Raw genomic sequence first — 18,807 nt, forward strand, 5'->3', positions numbered from 1 at the left:
ACATTGAGATATCATCTCACCCCAGAAAGAATAGCTATCATAAAGAAATCACCCAACAACAAATGTTGGAGAGGCTGTGGGGAAAAAGGAAACCTTCTCCACTGCTGGTGGGAATGTAGTCTGGTGCAACCGTTATGGAAATCAGTATGGAGACTCCTTAGAAAAGTTGGTCTGGAAATCCCCTTTAATCCAGTTATTCCTCTACTGGGAATTTTCTCAGAGGATCTGAAAACATATCATAGTGATATATGTGTGTCTATGTTTATAGCAACACAATTTGTGATAGCCAAATCTTGGAAACAACCAAGATGCCCATCACCTGAGGATAGATGAAAAAGGTGTGGTATTTTTATATAGTGGAATATTACTCAGCTATAAAGAATGATAAACTTGACCCCTTTAAGTGGATGCCACCTGAAGATATACTCATAAGTGAAATAAACCAGACACACGTGTAAATATTGTATAGTATCTGTAGTATTGATCCTCCTTAATTCTATCCATGACATGCCAGTTTCCTATCTACATTGAGCTAAAGAGCCCATGGCTGATTGGTGACACAGAAAGATAAAGCTCCATGCCTCTTCTTCCAAATCCGGAGAATGCAAATTTTTTTATTTTATATTTTTATAATAAATCAGTACATTAAGCCTTCTAAACTGTGTGACTCAGATTAACTGAATCCCAAGGAGGTTTTGAGGACTCCCATTTATAGCTGGCTAGAAGCACAACTGCCCAGGGACATGGAGTCTTGGGGTAACCCTCAGCCTGTGGGATCTGATACTACAAGTAGATGGTATCTGAGCTGAACTGAATTAGAGCATAGCCAGCTGGTGTTTGTCACAACGGAATTAGTTTCTTGGTGTATGGAGGAAAACCCCACCTATTCATGGATAGTGAATTGGGAGTATAGCTGGAGAAATGGAGTTTGAATCAGATTTTTTTTTTTTTTTTCTAAATACAGGGCTACTGACACTTTAGACAAAATAATTCTTTGTTACGGGGATTAATTTGTGCATTGTGGTATGGTGGTCTGCAGATCTGGCTTTATCCACTAGGTGAATAACACCATTTCCTCTCAGTTTCGGAACGCAGAATGGCTTCAGGTATTATTAAATATATTTTCAGAGGTTACAGAGCAACATGTCAAAAGATGGTGGTCTCTGTCTGTGCTACCAATACAGTAACCAGTAGCCACCTGAAGTTACTGACGGCTGTAATGTGGCCAGTGCAATTGAGGGACTGAATTTTGAATTTTATGTGAATTTCAGCTAAACCTTAATAGCCACATGTTGCTAATGGCTACTGTTTGAGTGCAGATCTAGACTTTAGCCCATCATACAGAGTTTGGCTGTTGCTTTTACCTCTGACTTCATTTCCTGTTTCTTTCTTTTTCCAGGCTAGTTGCAGTGTTTTCCCGCTGTCTGCACCTTCATGCAAGTCCCTGTCACAATACCATTGCTCTTGCTGTTTCGCCCGACAGACTACCCCAGATGTCTGAAGAGATCTCTTCAGGTATTCCCTTAATGGTATTCGAGTCCCAGGTTCAAAGTTACTTTACCAAGCTGGGTATGTTAATTCCATCCCTTTGGGTGGCTGAGGCAGGAAGATCACAAGTTTAAGCAAAGGTTGGGCTACTTAACAATTCAGCAAGATTATCTCAAACAAACATCTTTAAAAAGGGCAGAAGGCCGGCCTGATAGTTCAGTGGACTAAAGCGCCTGCTTAGGTAGAGCTCAGTGGCTGGGTTTGAACTGGCATGCAGTTCCAGCTCCACCCCCGGGGGCCCCTAACATGGTGATTGAGGCTGGGCATAGTGGTGCACACCTGTAATCCCAGCACTTGGGAGGCTGAAAACAGGAGGATCACTACGAGTCTGATCTACCTAGTGAGACCCTGTAGACCCTGTACTAAATGGGGGAAAAAGGGCAGAAGATGTTGCACAGTGTTAAGGCCCAGGTTTCAAATGACAATACTTAAAACAAAAAAACAAAAACAAAAACAAAAAACCACCATATGAAAGGGTTTGATGCATCATCTTTTGAAGAGTCATGACTGGCCCCTTCCTTGTTCTTACCCTCTTCTTTCTCCATGTCACTTTTACTGTATTTTTTTTTTTTTTTTTTTTTTTTTTTTTTTTTTTTGCCTCTTTCCCCACCTTGCCCCCAATATCTTTGTGAGGCAATGACTTTTTTTTTCTTTTTTTTGTATCTTAGGAAAGGGTCTACAGGGTGTTCAGGGTCTCACTGCTGGATCAGACTCATAGTGATCCACCTGTTTACAGCCTCCCAAGAGCTGGGATTACAGGTGTGCGCCACCATGCCCAGTCTCAATTGCTGTCTCAGTGTGCCCCAGGGAAGGGGCCAGCATGGCAGGCCCAGGGATTGAACCCCTGACTCCTGTGCCTGCTTGCAGAGGCAATGACTTTTATTACTGTTTTTTCATTGCCTATTACAAAGCTTGGCACATGGTAGGTTGCGAATACACTAAAGTGAAGGATGTAACGGCCTGACTTGTTTCAAGCAGGGCCACTTGGCTACTGCTATGAAGAAATTGAAAAGAATAAAGGAAAGCTAGCACAATTCGGAGACTATACATAGTCCTAGGAGCTAAAATGGTGCATGCCTTCGATTCCAATGAAGCACATCGAGATTACTGAAAGGTTTTGAGTCCCTACGGCTGTCACTTATTGACAGAAGGAATACTGAGTGAAGTATCTAAGAGATGGAGCTTTCCTGGAGCATTTGTGATGCTTTAGGACAATTAGAGAGTGAGGAGGGACAGGAAGAGAATAAAAGAATTATCAGTAGCAAAAAAGTGGGTAGAATTAAGTGACATGAGGGCAGTTAAGGTTTTCAATGTGACTGTAGACAGAACAATGACCAAAACATGAAGAGAAATTTAGCCAAATCATAACAAGAACTGTTCCACACCAAACTTAATTCTTATCATCTTGCAAAATAGCCACCTTATTTTGATTTTTACTCAGTCTTGGCTGTGTTGCCTAGGTTGGCCTGGAACTCAGGATCCTCATGCCTCAGCCTTCTGAGTAGTTGGGATTATAGGTGTGTCCTTATTTTAAAAGGCAGAAGTTAGGATATTAGTAATTGTTGAAGTCTCCACAACTTTCAAACTACCATGCTAGAGTTTGAGCAGAGAATTCAGTTACCTCCAGATCTTTTTGGCTGCTTCCAATAAGCTCTATTCTGAATACTTCTCCAGTGAGGATTGGTTAGAGCAGTTTGGGGGTGTTAGACTGAAAATCTATTTGCCCAGGTGGAGTTACTCAGCACTACTGATGGCAGACTTTAAATGTCCGTATGCCACATGCAACCATCATGTATGTGCCTGGTGGTTCAAGCCAGTGGGCATGGGTCAAGACAGCTTTTGAAAGACTGGGTTGTCTCCAGAGACAGTCCAGTTATAAAAGGATGAACCTACTCCACCCACTGCTTTCCCTGCTCATCACACCTGCCTCTTCTGCACATCAGCCCCTTTCCCGCTCCTGTTATTGTGTATGCTACAGTGCTGCTTGGATTTTCCAGTCAAATGAATTTTTCTTTCATACATTATTCACTGTAATGTATTCTGGTATAGTAGGACAAAACATATAAAGATTTAATCTGGTTACCTTGGAAATGTACTTAGTAATATTTTGTCCAGAATTCCTCAGGTTTCTGACGAGGGAAATGCAAAGTTATCCAAAGCCAACGACTTGCCTACATACCTTACAATGACTGTTCTGCAAGTGGGTGACATTCATTCTAAGATCGTATGGCCATGAATCAGACTGAGAATTTTAGATCTCAGCACTGAAAAGCTTCCATTTCAAAGGAACATGTCTGTGCTATATAAAAGTCATTTTAGTTCATTCTTTTTTCACTTTATGTACTATCTCATTTGCACTAAAAAGGTGATCTTTTCCTTAAATGCTTGTTCTTCCAGTTGTAAATTTTAGTAAAAAATGTATAGGGTTTTTGTTAGTGACCATAAATCCCTCATGTCCAAGAATATCAATTATAAACTACTAATTTCCCCACTGAAATACTTCACAGGAAATAATTTTCATCATGATGTCTTCATTTTTCTTCCTGGTTTTAGTGACTGAAACCAGGGCTGAACATATGCTAAGCACACATACTATGAAGCTGCCTACTCAGTCCTTTTCTTAAGACAGGAGGTCTTCTGTTGCCCTGAAATCCTGGGCTCAAGCTACCCTTCTGCCTCAACTTCCAGAGTAAATGGGTCTGCAGGTGTGTGGAACATGACAAGCATATACTAAAATTGTACAGTGACTTAGTCTTTTTCTTCTGATTTTTAAGTTCCACCAGAAAATCCATCCACTGTCTTGCTTTTGGAGAATACTGGTCTTTAAAAAAAAAAAATCCTTACCAGATTTGTATAGTAATACATAAACTGAAATCACAAATCTGAAATAAATTTCATAACCAGAATTTTGTCAGCTGTTATTCCTGTATACAGGCATTAATTAAAATAATGTGAAAAATGTCTACTTTATGTAAACTGTTAGATTTCTGTATTTCGTATATGGTTCAAAATCATTCAATAATTTGAATATAGTACTTACTGAAATACCCCCATTCTTTTATGAAACATAACTGAAAATTCTCATTTAGCACACACCTTAAGCCTAGTATCTCTTGAAATCAGCATACTGCATAGAGCTGAACACTTATCAATAAGGACAATGTTTTATTGAACAAATCTATGTACAGTACAAAATTTCTTGAAATGAGACACTTGTTGATTTATTGCAGTTCAATGGCTCAGTTTTAATTTGTACTTATAAAATGCAAAGTAAAATAATTTAATATTCAACAAGGAAGCACAAATTTCCTTTCTTGCTGAATCTGTAATATCTTTCACATATTAACAATTTCAAAATGCATACGCAGCATTTACTCATTCTGAAAAGGTGTTTTACAGTACCAAATAAATTAAAAAATAAACACTATCATCCCTTTTAGGTTTTTCATTCATACATTAGACCAAACGTGAAAGGAGTATGTCTGAACCTTCAATGTGATTTGAAAATAATCACAAGTTCAATGATATAAATTATGTATGCATTATATAATCGGTAATTTTAAAAAATAATGAATATGGCTAAAGCCCAAAGTACCAGTGTCCTTGTCCACAGACAGTCTTTTCTACAATCTCTATAACGTCTGAGCAGCAAAAATTCAGATTTGCTCTTTTCTTGACCTTACATATGGCAAACGGTTACCATCTAATTTTTTTTTTTTTTTTTTTTTTTTTTTTTTTGTGGTACCAGGGATAAAACTTGGGACCCTGCACTTGCCAGGCAGGAGCTTATGCCACTAAGCCATATCTCCAGCCCAGGATTTCATTTTTTGAAGGAAATCTTAATGTAAAACCTTTTCATTTTATTTGAAGCTTTCTCCATATAAGATATATCCTTGAAGTAGAAAACAAGAAAAGCTGAGAATAAAAAGAAAGCTTCCTTTTCTTTTGAGTCCCAGATAAGAACTGTTATAAGTTCATGTACCCCACAAAAGCAAAATATATGCTTATGCTTTAGAAGGTAGACATAACAAAATACACACATTCTTTCGGTATTATTTTCAGTGTATATAAAGAGGTTAGAACACAATCAAATAGAATTATATATTCCTTGATTTAGTTGTATATAAACCAGTTTGATCTTTCAAAAAATTTTCTCCTAGCAACACAAAAGTAGAAATAAAACCTCAAATGAAACTTAAGGACATAATAGATAAAATATGTTTAAAACATCTTCACGTGGACGTCAGAATTAATTGTGGGAACAGATTTATGTCAATAGTTACAACTTCTAAAAAGAAAAAAACTGTGGCAAATGTTATTTTTAAAATTCTGAGAAAAAATTTGGGAACATGTACAAAGCAGAAATTATGTTTAAACAAAAAAAACTTCATTGTCCAAATAAACCAGGTTCCAAACAGACTTTTTATTATAAGACTTACTTTTAAGATGAACTGAAATAAAATTCACTTAATACATTTTTACTACCAGGAAATATGGAAAACATTTTCTTTAAATTGACCGTAAAATATTTAAAAACTTGCTTATGAGTTTGTTTACTTATGTATATGTAAATTCCAGCCTAATATAGGCTACATAACAAAACAAAAACTTAAATTTCATTGGAATGGATTTATGACAATCATTGCATAGTAGTGAATGTCCATAAAAATAAATAAAATTAAGAATTTATCTTCTGATAGTCATAATTTGATAAAATCTGGATTCTACCCTGAAGAAAACTAACATCACTGGAGAAGCTAATATTCCTAGGAGTTTTAACAGTAGAATCTCATGGGACTCTCTCTCTGCTTTAAACAACAATTTATCAGATGGCATAACTGGAGTATTTAGTCCGTTTTCCAAGAATTTGCCTTTGTATTTTTGTTACCTCTTTAGGATTAACATAAGCTATTGGGTAAAAGGAGATCTTTACCATCCTTTCCATAATGGTGATGGAAAATTTTCAAGAGGGTTTAATTTTACCTTGTAAAACATTTATTGTTTAAATTATTAGGTTATAATCTTTCTTAGGAAAATTACTGGTCACCAGGGAAAATAACGCTTTAATATATCTCATCATGTTCCTGCTGTGTACATTTTTGTGTAAATATTTCCTTTTTCATATAAAAATGTTTATTCAGACCAAATTCATCACTAATGAATAAAAAGCATGAAGAATATGGCTTAATTTGGAATTAACTCTAATCAAATAAAACAAATTGTTTTTAGTTGACTTTTTCAAGCAGTTATTTTCATAGGACTATACTTTGATAACTCACACTAATGTCTATAGGACCTTACTATGAATCACCAAGCAATGTCCTAACACTATATACAAATAGAAATATCCCAGTGTGCTTTAACCATTATTCACATTGAAGAATCTGCAAATCAGTGTTTTCTTTCAACTATACAGGCTGTAATAGTCTCAGCTTCCTCCCATATCCTGCCAGTTACTGATGGTACTTTTCACTTTCTTTGACAATGCTGCCTTTTAAATGTCACTGATTTGTGTTACAAACATTTGTTTCAAGCACTTGTATTTTTATTACAAAATGGAAGATTTTAATAAGAGCTTATTAGTAAAGCATTGTTCTCTTAATTTTCAATGCCTCTGTGCCATTCACTGAGTTCTTACCTATCTAATTAACCATTTGGAAATGTTATGATCTTCAATAGATAACATGGCAATAAAATAAGTTTGATTTCTATGTATCAGCCTCTAAATTATATCACAAACCAAATAGCAATGGTTCCTTAAAACATGTGACCAGGAGGACATAATTGGATTATGTATAACAAAACAAATTTCATTTGTATAATGCTTTCCACTGTTTATTACTGTAAACCAGCTTCCCTTTCATCTCCTTTTGTATAATGGATTAACTTTTTCCTTTCTATAAGGCCACGGCTGGTTTTCCTTTCTGACTAGTTGCCCAAACATGTTTTCACAGAAGCAAAACTGAACATGCTGCTATTAATCATCATACACTTCTACAAAATGTGGTTTTCTGGATAACTGGTACTTTGGGAGTTATATAATAACCCTTTTGGAGTCTTAGCCAGCACATCTCTTCTGCAAGTTCATTCTAGAAAATGTGCTTTGTCTTTATCTTCAGTAATCCGAGACCGTTCTAAAATTAAGGCCATCAGGGAAATAGCAAACCGATGATGCGTTTTCTTGTAGCACTTTTATTTGCACTACTGTTGGATCGACAGATCTTTCTGAAACATTTTTATCAGGCACCTGTAAAACAGAGCAAGTCTGTTAATTCAAATTTTATAGATACTCAACTGGAACTGTTTTATTTTGCTTTTTTCCCAGACAGGGTCGCCCTTCGTAGTTAGACTGGCCTTGAACTCACTATGTAGCTCAGGCTGGCCTCAAACTCATGGCTATCCTCCTGTCTCAGCCTCCTGAGTGCTGAGATTATAGGTGTGTGCCACCACACCTGGCTCTCAACCAGAATTCTAAGTCAAAATTGTTTTTAATTATTATTTTTTACATTAGCACAGGGTCTATGGGGTCTCACTACACCGATTGGACTCGTAGTGATCCTGTTTTCAGCCTCCCAAGCACTGGGATTATAGGCACATGCCACCAAGCCCAGTCTCAGCCTGCCCTGGGGGGCGGGGCCTGCATGGCACCCTGGGGATGGAACCCAAGTCCTTGCATCTGCCTAAGTAGGCGCCTTAATCCACTGAGCTATCTGGTTTTGTTTTGTTTTTGTTTTTGAGGAACCAGGGATTGAACTTAGACCCTTGCGCTTGCCAGGTAAACACTTATTCTATTGAGCCATCTACCCAGCCCTTCGCTAAGCTATCTGGCTGGCTTTTTTTAGATTTATATCCTCACTCAAAGGATACTGTATTAGTAGAAATTTAAGGTCTTCTTTTGGTCTTAATTTTCAAATTCTTTTTCCAACTTCTATTTTTGCAACAGAAAATTTATATTGTGGCATACATAGAAATGATTTCTAAGTTATTAGAATTATTATTTAGCTTTTAAAACTTTTAGTATATGAAACCCGGAATGAAGAAAATCCTCTGATTCAGTGAAAGAATAGGATAAATGCATGAAAAACCTGTCCAGTAGATTTCACCTTCCACAAACTCATAAGCCTAGGCCTTTGCAAGTTACTTGTGAACCTAGGTTGTTTTGTTCTACAAAATAGGAATACTAATGTCACCTCATAGTGACTATAGATTAAAGAAAGTAATGTCTGGGATAACACCTTAGCATCTGTACTACACAAATGTTCATTTTTTAAGCCTCATTAAGAACTATTATATTTATGGCACTTTCTATTTCTACAGATTTATCCACTGAGAATATAGAAGACTTACTTTCATCATCGGAATCAAATCCAAAGAGTGTCTGACATTTCTTTTGTGCAAGGTGAGCCTCAAGTGCTTCTGCATTACAGTAGGTGGTCAGGCATTTGCCGCATCTTAATCTTTTCACTGACTTTTTACAAATGTTATCTTGATCAGAACTGGCATCTACTCTATCTGTCAGAAATTTTCTGCGTTTTGGCATACTAAGGTACCGTTCATCAAGGTAACTGGGAGGCAATGGTCTGACATATGGCTTTGTTACAATTAAGCCATATGAAGTATGTTCACTTGTAAGATTTGGTCTGGATGGTGCCTGAGATACTGGCAAAGTATTTTCTTGTGGAACAACACTGGGCAAAATAGAACCATTTTCTGTCCTTCTGTTTGTATCAGTTTTTATAACAGGATCTGATGAAACTAAAGATGTTTGTTGTACTTCACTGTGTCCATTCATAGAATCAGTAATACTACAACTATTCTGAGAATTTGGCTCTATGTCAGGCATCTTTTGGTCTATCAAGCTTATACTTGAAAGAGTGTCATCAGAATGTTTATTTCCGTTCTGAACTAAACTTTCTGTTTTCTTTTCCAAACACATTTTTTCTATACATGTCTTTGGTTCTGCAGAATCTTTTCTTGATTTGCTAGTAGAAACTGGTAGACTAACAGTTTGTGTTTCATTACTAAATGAGTCTGTTTCCAAAGGATTAGGATTTGAGTCTGTACAAACATCCAAAAGAATTGCTTTGCTTGGCTGTGCAGATGATTCTGGTATTTTACTTAAATAGTGTTGGGCTTCATGTTCATACAGCAGAGGAAGCTCTTCAAAAAGCTCATGGCATTCTGGAAAACTGCACTGAGCTTGAAACAGCCTGTGACTTTTGGTATGCTGGGCAAGCTGGAATGGCAACTTAAAAGATTCGTTGCAATTAAAATGCAAACAGAAGTACACATTTGGATAGCTGTGTCTATTTAGGTGATCGATTAAATGCTGAGAATCTTCAAATTGCCTTTGGCAGAATTTGCACTTTCCTCTGCTCCATTTCATTACTGTTTGTTGCACATTTAAATCAGTTGGATGTACGGTCCTTGCATGTGTATTTAGAAATCCAATTTTTTTAAATATCCTGACACAACCAAGAGCAGGACACTTAAAGTTTCCTTCGTGATCCGTGGCATAGATGTCTTTTGGATGGCATGCAGTTCCATTGATTTTATGAAGCACTGAAGCATCTTGATTCAGGTCGTAATCTTCTTCTCCATAATCACATTCTTCATCGTCTTCTTCATAGTCACCCTCACATGGAGGTAAAGGCTCTGAGACATTGTGTAAAGAAGTATCAGGACTGTCATTTTCAATTATACTTTCTGATACACCGATAGGCATTTCAATGAATTCAGTAACATGCTCAGATATAACTTCTTTGTTTCTGTCAGTGGAAGTAGTCAGAGTCCCTACTTCCAAATCATTGTTAGAATTCCCATTTTCAAATTGAATGGAAGAACTGGAACAATTTATTTCTTCTAAAGCTGTGATTTCCTGATCATCCTGTTGAGCTGCAATTTGCTGTCTTTGTATCTTCTTAACATGGTTCTTTAAATGTTTCTGCATAAGTCCTCTGTTCCTAAATCTCCTACCACATATTACACACGAAAAACTGCCTTTCTTCTGATGAGCTTGGGCATGTCTTACAATGTGACCCCCAAGAAATTCCTTATTACATAACACGCAGCGATGCCTTGGGACGCTGTGATCTACTTTGCAAGTATTAAGAGCTGCAAGGCTTTTCTTTGTACTAATGTGGCCTTTAGGGTCCGTTACAGACATATCATCAGGATCACACTCTGCAGCGCTCTGATCCGTGACACAGTCACGCTCATCAGCTAAACCTTGATGCTGAACTGCCTTTCTTAGATTATCTGTACAATTCTCCAGTGTACTTTCATTGAGAAATCTAACTGCTGATTTGTCACTCAGTAATGCAACACAGTTTTTCTTAATCATTACAAAGTTCCAAAATTCAGGATCAAAAAACAACCCCTTTTTCAAAATTGGAAGTAATTCAAAACGAACACGATTTTGAACACTACTTGTGCCTTCATTATATTCTTCATCTGGACGTTTATAAAGCTCTTCAACAGTATGATACGCTTCTAAGGAACGTTCAAGAAAAAATATCGAGAGTGCACAAATCCTGAGGATTTCCAAATCATTTGGCAAAAAATGTGCAATTGTTTTATAAATTAGACATTTCGTTTTTGGATCATCATGAAGGTCAAGTTGTAGAGCACAACCACATATTTCAACACAAATTTGCAAACCTTCTTCTTCAACCTGTAATGAGATTATAGTAACTCCTTTACTTTTTAAAATAAAACTGAAAGGAAAGCTTTCAGCACACAGTATTCTAACATACAATTTTCTTCAATAGGTGGCATTATCTTGCTCAATATATATCTTTTTTTAAGCAAGAGTCATCTAGAACAGACAGCATTTTAGCTTCTACTTTATTGAATTACCAAGTTTGACAAGCCCTACTAGCAATAATACAAAATGCTTGATAAACTTATGGTGAATAACATACGATTTTTCATGTTAAGAAATAACTCAGTTTAAAAAACTAGCATGGAAACATTTATAATACTATATCATTTTTTTAATGATTGACTCTTCTTGGTTCTTTTGTACTTCAGATCAAACCCTGGGCTTCCTGGTAAGCAAATGCTATAACACTAAGCTATATCCCTGGCCCCTTGATGAACATTATTTATCTAAATAAAGGAAAAACATATGCCACTCATGAAGGGGGCAATTATTACCTTGCCAAAACTAATAAAGTATCAAAATAATAAATCTGCTGGAAATTATCTGAAAATTACTCAGCTTGAACATTTTTATTAATAGCTCAAAGACAACTGTATTACCTTAATTCTTATTTTTGACTCCATTATTGATTCATCTTAGTTCATGTTATAAATAATGCCTCTAGTAGTTTAGAATAATCTAAATACTTATTTGAATAGGACAAAACACTAGAATAATATATCTTTAAAATCATACAGTCTACACATACTTATTACTTATGGCTAATTTTCTAGCTTCATGTCATAGTTCTGTAACATGCTACGTTTCTCTTTTTAACTAGTCACATAAGTAGTCCTCAATTTTGCACTTACTATTCCCACTGTATCCAGCTAATAAACACATGCTGATGCCCTACTCCTTATTTCAGAATCAGTACTACTCTGAAATTGTCTCATTCATTCTGGCCTTTTCTTTGAGGTGTAGCTAATATTCTATAGCCCTTCCAATAAGAATAATGTATCTCTAAGTGGCACTTCGATATTGTATGCAACTGTACTTGGCCTAAGCTTCACTTTGAATTCCTTAATCCCTGCACACACTGTCTCACTTTTTGTGTCCTCCCATGGCTAGCATAAATGTTGGTACAGAGCGACCTCTGAAGGTTTGCAAAATGAATGGGACTCAGCTCTATTCTAGGGACTTTAGCTTGCTCTTATCAATCCATCATCTCAGGTTTGGATTCCTTAATGAATTCAAATTTTTGTATCTATTATAATTAATATTGCTACCCACATTTTCTAGGTATAACAGTTTCAAAATCCACTGGTTCAGGACAAAATTTCTTATCTGCCCCCCTCCGAAGTTACATCTATAGCCTATATCTTGACTTATAAGATTGAACTGTACTCAAGATGTTCAAATTTAAAAATTTAAGGTCATCAAAAAAGGGAAGAAGCTGCTTTCTTACCTGACTCTTTAATGGTTTCAGGACATTAATGAAGTTGCAACTTACAGTGTGTATTCAGTTCACTTAGGGTCTCCAACGGCCATGCCCCATCCCCTCATTAATCTCCCCAGTTAGTCTCATCTCTCATCCACTCCACCTTGCTTCTCTGCTATGTTGTTCATGCCACTGGACAGTTGTGCAACAGAAAATGAAAGAGTTTTCTATAAACTATAAAACCCCTGGAATGGTGGTGCTGTCTTCATCTACCATCTAACAGCCATCTCAGTACGCCTCCCTGTGAAGCATTTTCAGAAAGGCCACATGTAATGTCTCTTTCTGAACTGACACAGTATTGTAACTACACCTTTTTCAACGTTTTTGTGGCATGTGAATATAAGACAAAAACGCTTTTCACCGAATGAAGGCTATTAAGAATTGTGTTTGTCATTTTTTTGGGTACATACTTGAGGTAATATTTACATTCCTTGTGTAGAGGAAGTACGTGTACGTAACCATACTAATTCTTTTTTCACATCTTGTTTCCTTCCCTTCGTCTCCCCTCCATCCATCTCCTGATCCTTTTCCCATTTTACAGAGAGATATCTCTATACTTCCTATTAATATTTTGCTCTTAATTTATAATCTGGGGTTAAGAGAAAACAAGTGACACCTAAGCTTGTCATCATTAAGAAATCAAATAGTAACAAATGCTGGCAAGGCTGTGGACAGGAACCCTACTGCACTGTTTGCGGGCGTGTAAAGTAGTCTCGGCATGCCAGGCATCAGTCCGGAGGTTCTGCACACATCTAAAGTTAGGAATTCCATGTGGCCCCGGCACTCCCCTTCTAGCTATCTGCCTGAGCTACAGATATCAGATTACTGGGATACACACATATCCATGTTCACTGCAGCACAATCCATAGCAGCTAAATCTCAGAATCAATCAATCTGTCCACCGACAATGAATGGATAAAGGAAATGTGATGTTTACACACAATGGAGTACTACTCTAATATAATGAAAGAAAAACTAGTCACTGGTAGGAAAATGGATCCGTCTTGAGACCATAATGTTATGAATGATGTCTTTATGATATTTTCCTTATATAACATACCTTTAGGCTGACCAGACATGTGAAAATAAGCAAGATGTATAATAATCAGCAAAATGTAACTTCTGTAATAGTGTCTCTCAACTTTTGGTGCAAATGAGAATCATATCTATGTATCTACCCATATATAGATATATATATACACACACACGTTTATTTTTAAAGATAAAATTTTATACTTGAGTCTGATGAATACCATATATTAGTGTTTGATAACAGTTTCCCCGTTGGGGGGGAGGGAAAAGTTTTGCTACTATGTATGAATGACATTTCAGTACTTAATGATGTTGCAAAACACATAAAAGAAATTGAAGTTTTGTTTTTCTTTTAAACCCTTTTTATCATGGTAACATGATCACTATTGGGTCACATGTCTAATGAGTAATGTGATAACGAATGTGATAAATGCCATTAACATACTAAAAAGCTAAAAGTTATTACTTAATGGCTACCTCTTTACATAGTTGAACTGTCTTTGTACTTGAAGTCTTGTTAATTTTAAGAGGAAGTTACAAGAAAAAACTAAAACATTTGATGCTTCTTAATCTATTTAAAAGTGGTTGTGAGGGCGATCTGACTGCAACATCTGTCACCCCCGCTGGTCACCGCAGCCCATCCGGCTGATCCGGCTGGCGAGGCCAGTGTCCCCTTCCTCCTTCACCGCTCCACGAGCGAGCGTGCTCCTGAAGCTGCACACTGGGTCCGACAGAGCACAGCACCACCGAGGAGCAGCGCCATGCCCTCTAGCAAGGACACGCGAGCAGCTGGGCTCCTCGGCTAGAGCCCCCACGAGCTCTGAATGTACTTACAGATTCCAAAGGAACCAAATTTTAAAAATTCAATTATATGGAACTACAAAACATAGGATGACTTTATCTTTCTTATTTTTGTATTTAAGTTCATGTTACCATTTGAGATTAAAAAGTTAAAGAATCTGTAAGACCTACTTTCAACTATACTTAAAGACTTATATGTAGAATTCCACGCATTCGCAACAGCCTTCTTTCGGTTTGTATCTGTATGTCCACTTAACGCCTCATGCACTCACAGGTGGGGCTTTTAATCTTGGGGACAGTTTGGTAGATGACTACACTAGATCATCTACTAAATGCAAAAAATCTCTACACTTTGCTTCTGTCCTGTGACACTGAGGGACACTGGAAAAGCCAGGAACAGGTAATATCTGAGGAAAGCTATGAGGAGTGAGCCGAGCTGGCCCAAGAGACAGACTATCAGGGTGGAGAAACCCGAGCCATGGGACTTTATGTCTCACCAGACTGCCCTGGATGCTAGAGTGTAACTGTGGGATTCAGTGTTTGCTCTAGTAGGCGTAGGTCTTTAGTTCCATTTCTTTCTATGTCATTTCTCCCCTTTGGAGTAGGAGTGCTTATCCTGTGCCACTGTACAGTGCAAGCCATTAACTCTGTTCATCTGTACAGGGGCTCACAAAGCAAAGTTTACTTAAACCTCAGAGGTGACATTTGACTTTTGGCAATGCTGCAAACTGCTATAACTTTGGCAACTCTTAGACATGGACTAAATGCACTTTGCATACATCTGTCTTCTTAGGGCCTGGGGTAGACTGCTGTTGTTTCTCTATAACCCCCCATAAAACTTCATGTGCTCACAGGGGAGGATTTAGCGAGGTGATTACATAATGGAAGTGTACTACTCACCAATGGATTAATTCACTATTGAGTTTATAGCTCAGTGTGATTTGGGAGGCAAAGCCTGGTTGGAGAGGTGGTTCACCAAAGGCATGGCCTAGAGGGGTCTACCTCCCTCCCACTTTATTCTCGCTGCTTTTTGACGACATGTCTATCTGCTTCTCTGGTATCTTGCCCTGCCTTGGAGCTAGCTATAGATTTAAACCTCTATAAACTTTGAGCCAAAAATAAACCTCCCTTCCTTTAAAAATTATAGCTATCAGATATTCCATTCCAGTAATAAGAAGGTAAATAAAATAGTCCCCCAGAAAACTTGGTTGAGGACTGTTTTAAAAACAAGTAGTAAATCTTTGTAAATACTTCAGGTAAATCCCTTAAAACTTTCCCTAAATTTTAAAAGCATCTCAGAATTCATTTTTCTTTTTGACCAACACCAGTTAGCTGTATGAACTAAGTTTCTGTTAAATGAAGACATATTACATATACAATTAATTAGCAAATTAAGATTCTACAAATGGGACTTAGCATGTTAAATATGACAAGCTTGTTTAATTATAAAAATGGATAATAGCTTCTTAATAATTCCCATATTAGTTTTAATTAATAAAAAATTGGCTTTTTTTCTCTACTTCAGTTATTTTATGTATATCTTTTATATTATGTTAGAAACTGGGGGAGAGAAGGAGGTAATTCGTGGAGAATGTGGCCTTAAAATCCTCCTTACCTTCAGTATTTTAGGAGACTCATGTTTCAGAGAACTAGCATTTGAATTTAATTTAAAATTTAAGGGATAAATATATCCTATTTACCTCGTCTTTAATGATTTTCATGAAAGGAAATATGACTCTCACATTAGTTGCTGTTCTTAAAAGCTGGTAGCATTGATCTACAAAAACTTGTTTTGAAGGATTAGATTTAAGTTGTAGTTTACTCCATATGAAAATCAACTCCCTGTAAATGAAAAAAAAAAGAGAAATATCAAAACTACAATTTATTAAAATACAGACATTAACTATCTCTTCCTGGTTTCATGGTGCCCTGGCTAGGACACTCACAAAGTAGAAGTAAATATGTATCATGCTAATCCCAATAGAATTCCGCTACTGAGGTGAGACTAAGAAGGTGGGGCAAAGAAGACAAAATGCACAATTCTGCAATGATAAGTAACGAACTACACCAGCTCTATTATTGGATAACAACACATTTTAGTCTCAGTGTACCAATTACAACAGCTCTATTATTGGATAACAACACATTTTAGTCTCAGTGTACCAATTACAACAGCTCTATTATTGGATAACAACACATTTTAGTCTCAGTGTACCAATAACAACAGCAATTTTGGCCTTTAAAATCATACTTGCAAATTTACTAACCAAGTAATACAGATCAAAAGTCTAAATTATATATTGATTCTGAAACTATTTTTGATCATTTACTTTTGTATGACTGAAAAATACGAACTTTTTTTTAAAATTATGACAATAAAAGGCACATTGCCATTACCCCCACAAGTCACTCCCTCTTGGCGTTCAGCACTCACTTCACAGAGTCCTTGACACTCGGGGAAGCAGCTCTGGAAGTCACTCTTGGTGAGTGTTTTTAGTTGTGCTGTCCGGGTGCATCTATTCCTTAAACTGATTCCAAACCTTTCCCATTCCTGCTCACTTTGATTTCGGGGGAAGAGTCCTGGTGGACAGTCCCAGATTCAGCGAATGAGGTGGACCAAGGCACACAAAAATGTTCTTATGAGCCTGCCTTTCTTTTGGACGCCCTGGGCTGCAGCATTTGCTCTGTTTTTATCAGAACTTATAAAGTCATGAAAGAGCTGAATACCATTTAAAGCACTTTACAGGTAATTTTTTTTTTTTTTCTAAGATACGGCCAAAATTATTGGATACACAAGGTTAAGAACAGCGAGTTTGGGACAAATCATAAGATATAATAGACATACTAAGATTAAAGATATTTTAGCAAGTCACAGTTCTTTAAAACTTGTCATAAAAATTATACAAGCATCATAATCTGAAAGTACTAAAAAAATTGATGAAAAAAATTTTAAGGGGTGATTTACTGAGTATGTACTTTGAGGCCAGCACATATAGTATTTAAATCTGTGGACATTTGTAGCTATTTAAGCTGACTTGACTCCTTACCTTATAGGAGCCTGGTGTGCAGTGGCTGCTAACAGCAACACCCTTGGTTATGTACCTAGAATGTTGCTTGTTTGGGTTACCCTGAGAGTCTGCTGGAAATAGGGCACTTCAGTGATCTTCATGTCTTTAAACTTGATTGTTCCAAATCTAGGGTTCCAAACAGGCACGCATACTGCTTTTAGAAAGCCCTAGTTTACAGCTGGTGGGAATCACCGAGGCCAGGTTACCATTTGCATCTGTATCAAGTTACAGAATAAGGAGCATGTGACTGATACCCTAGCCGGGGCTCACGTTCAAGTTCTCTGGTCACAGAAGACCACATCTCCAAGTGGCTGAGTAGGGACTCATCTTAGATGTCTATGGAGTCAGATACATCCCCGGCAAAGGTTCCCTGGACAAGAAGCAGCCCTATACTTGTAAGGACATCCACTGTGCTGCCCCTGCTTAGTCATCCCCATCAAAAAATCCTACTTCCTGCCTCCCCCACAAAAAATTAAGACATCTTGATTACCATGACGAAGGTCCAGTCTACTTGAGACAATAAGAAAACATGAAATAGATGATGTGAAGCAACATATAAAACATAAAACCACAATTCTATGTGAGTTGTATAGATGTCAAGTCTCAGCTGCCGCAGGCCCCTTCTGCACCCTTAGTATACATGCTCCTTTAGAGCATTCACCACGTTGATCACCTTAATGTACTGCTTCAACTGCTTTCCCTATTTTCCATGCCTGTGTACTTCAATTTAGCTTTCTATCACATCGACACTTAAAAATAAAAACATACTACTTCAGAATTGATGATCTTTGTCTGGCGATCAAATTAATGACATTGAACATTCTATTACTCTCTTAGGTCCTCATGTGTTTCCAGTATATTTTAAATACATTTGTTCTCAGCCTTCGCTATGTTCTTTAATTTTACACATGTACAGTGGTTGCTACCTTTATCTGTTTCTAGCCTTCCTGATCATTTCATTTATGCTATTTAGTGTTAACAGCCACTGAAACATGGGTTTTGAAGTCAGAAAGAACAGTATTCAAATCTTGAATGTTCTAGGTTGGTCCCTTCACTGTCAGTAAAAGGGTTTCATATAGTCTCACATTTGCTCATTCCAGGTGCTCTACTAGCAAAGTATTTCTTCATTTTGAAGATAATGTTTTCTTTGAAAGGCTGTATCAAGGAACTTTTCATGAAAGTTTTCATGACTGCCCTAAAATTTAAGTGATACT

At 37.0% G+C, this 18,807-nt stretch overlaps 1 protein-coding gene and 1 non-coding gene across 6 annotated transcripts in view; one reads left to right on the plus strand and one right to left on the minus strand.

The window, feature by feature from the left end:
- Nucleotides 1-5,339: 5,339 nt before the first annotated feature.
- The window catches only part of Znf654 (zinc finger protein 654), a 139,819-nt gene continuing 126,351 nt past the window's right edge, over nt 5,340-18,807 (minus strand). For 4 of the 5 annotated variants that reach the window (XM_023719236.1, XM_023719234.1, XM_023719237.1 and 1 more), the window contains 3 exons: nt 16,226-16,367; nt 8,896-11,221; nt 5,340-7,795 (listed from right to left, as the gene is read on the minus strand). In XM_023719236.1, coding sequence (XP_023575004.1) covers nt 7,788-7,795; nt 8,896-11,221; nt 16,226-16,367 — 2,476 coding nt within the window. In that variant the 3' untranslated portion in view covers nt 5,340-7,787. The remainder of the gene's footprint in view (nt 7,796-8,895; nt 11,222-16,225; nt 16,368-18,807) is intronic. The other variant, XM_023719235.1, reaches the window with a different exon arrangement.
- On the plus strand, nt 17,541-17,676 carry LOC111817679. The gene has a single exon (XR_002821817.1). It is a non-coding gene; the product is annotated as a small nucleolar RNA SNORA70 (small nucleolar RNA).

This window comes from Octodon degus, unplaced genomic scaffold (genome assembly GCF_000260255.1).
Source record: "Octodon degus isolate 3935 unplaced genomic scaffold, OctDeg1.0 scaffold00066, whole genome shotgun sequence".
NCBI classification, from domain to species: domain Eukaryota; kingdom Metazoa; phylum Chordata; class Mammalia; order Rodentia; family Octodontidae; genus Octodon; species Octodon degus.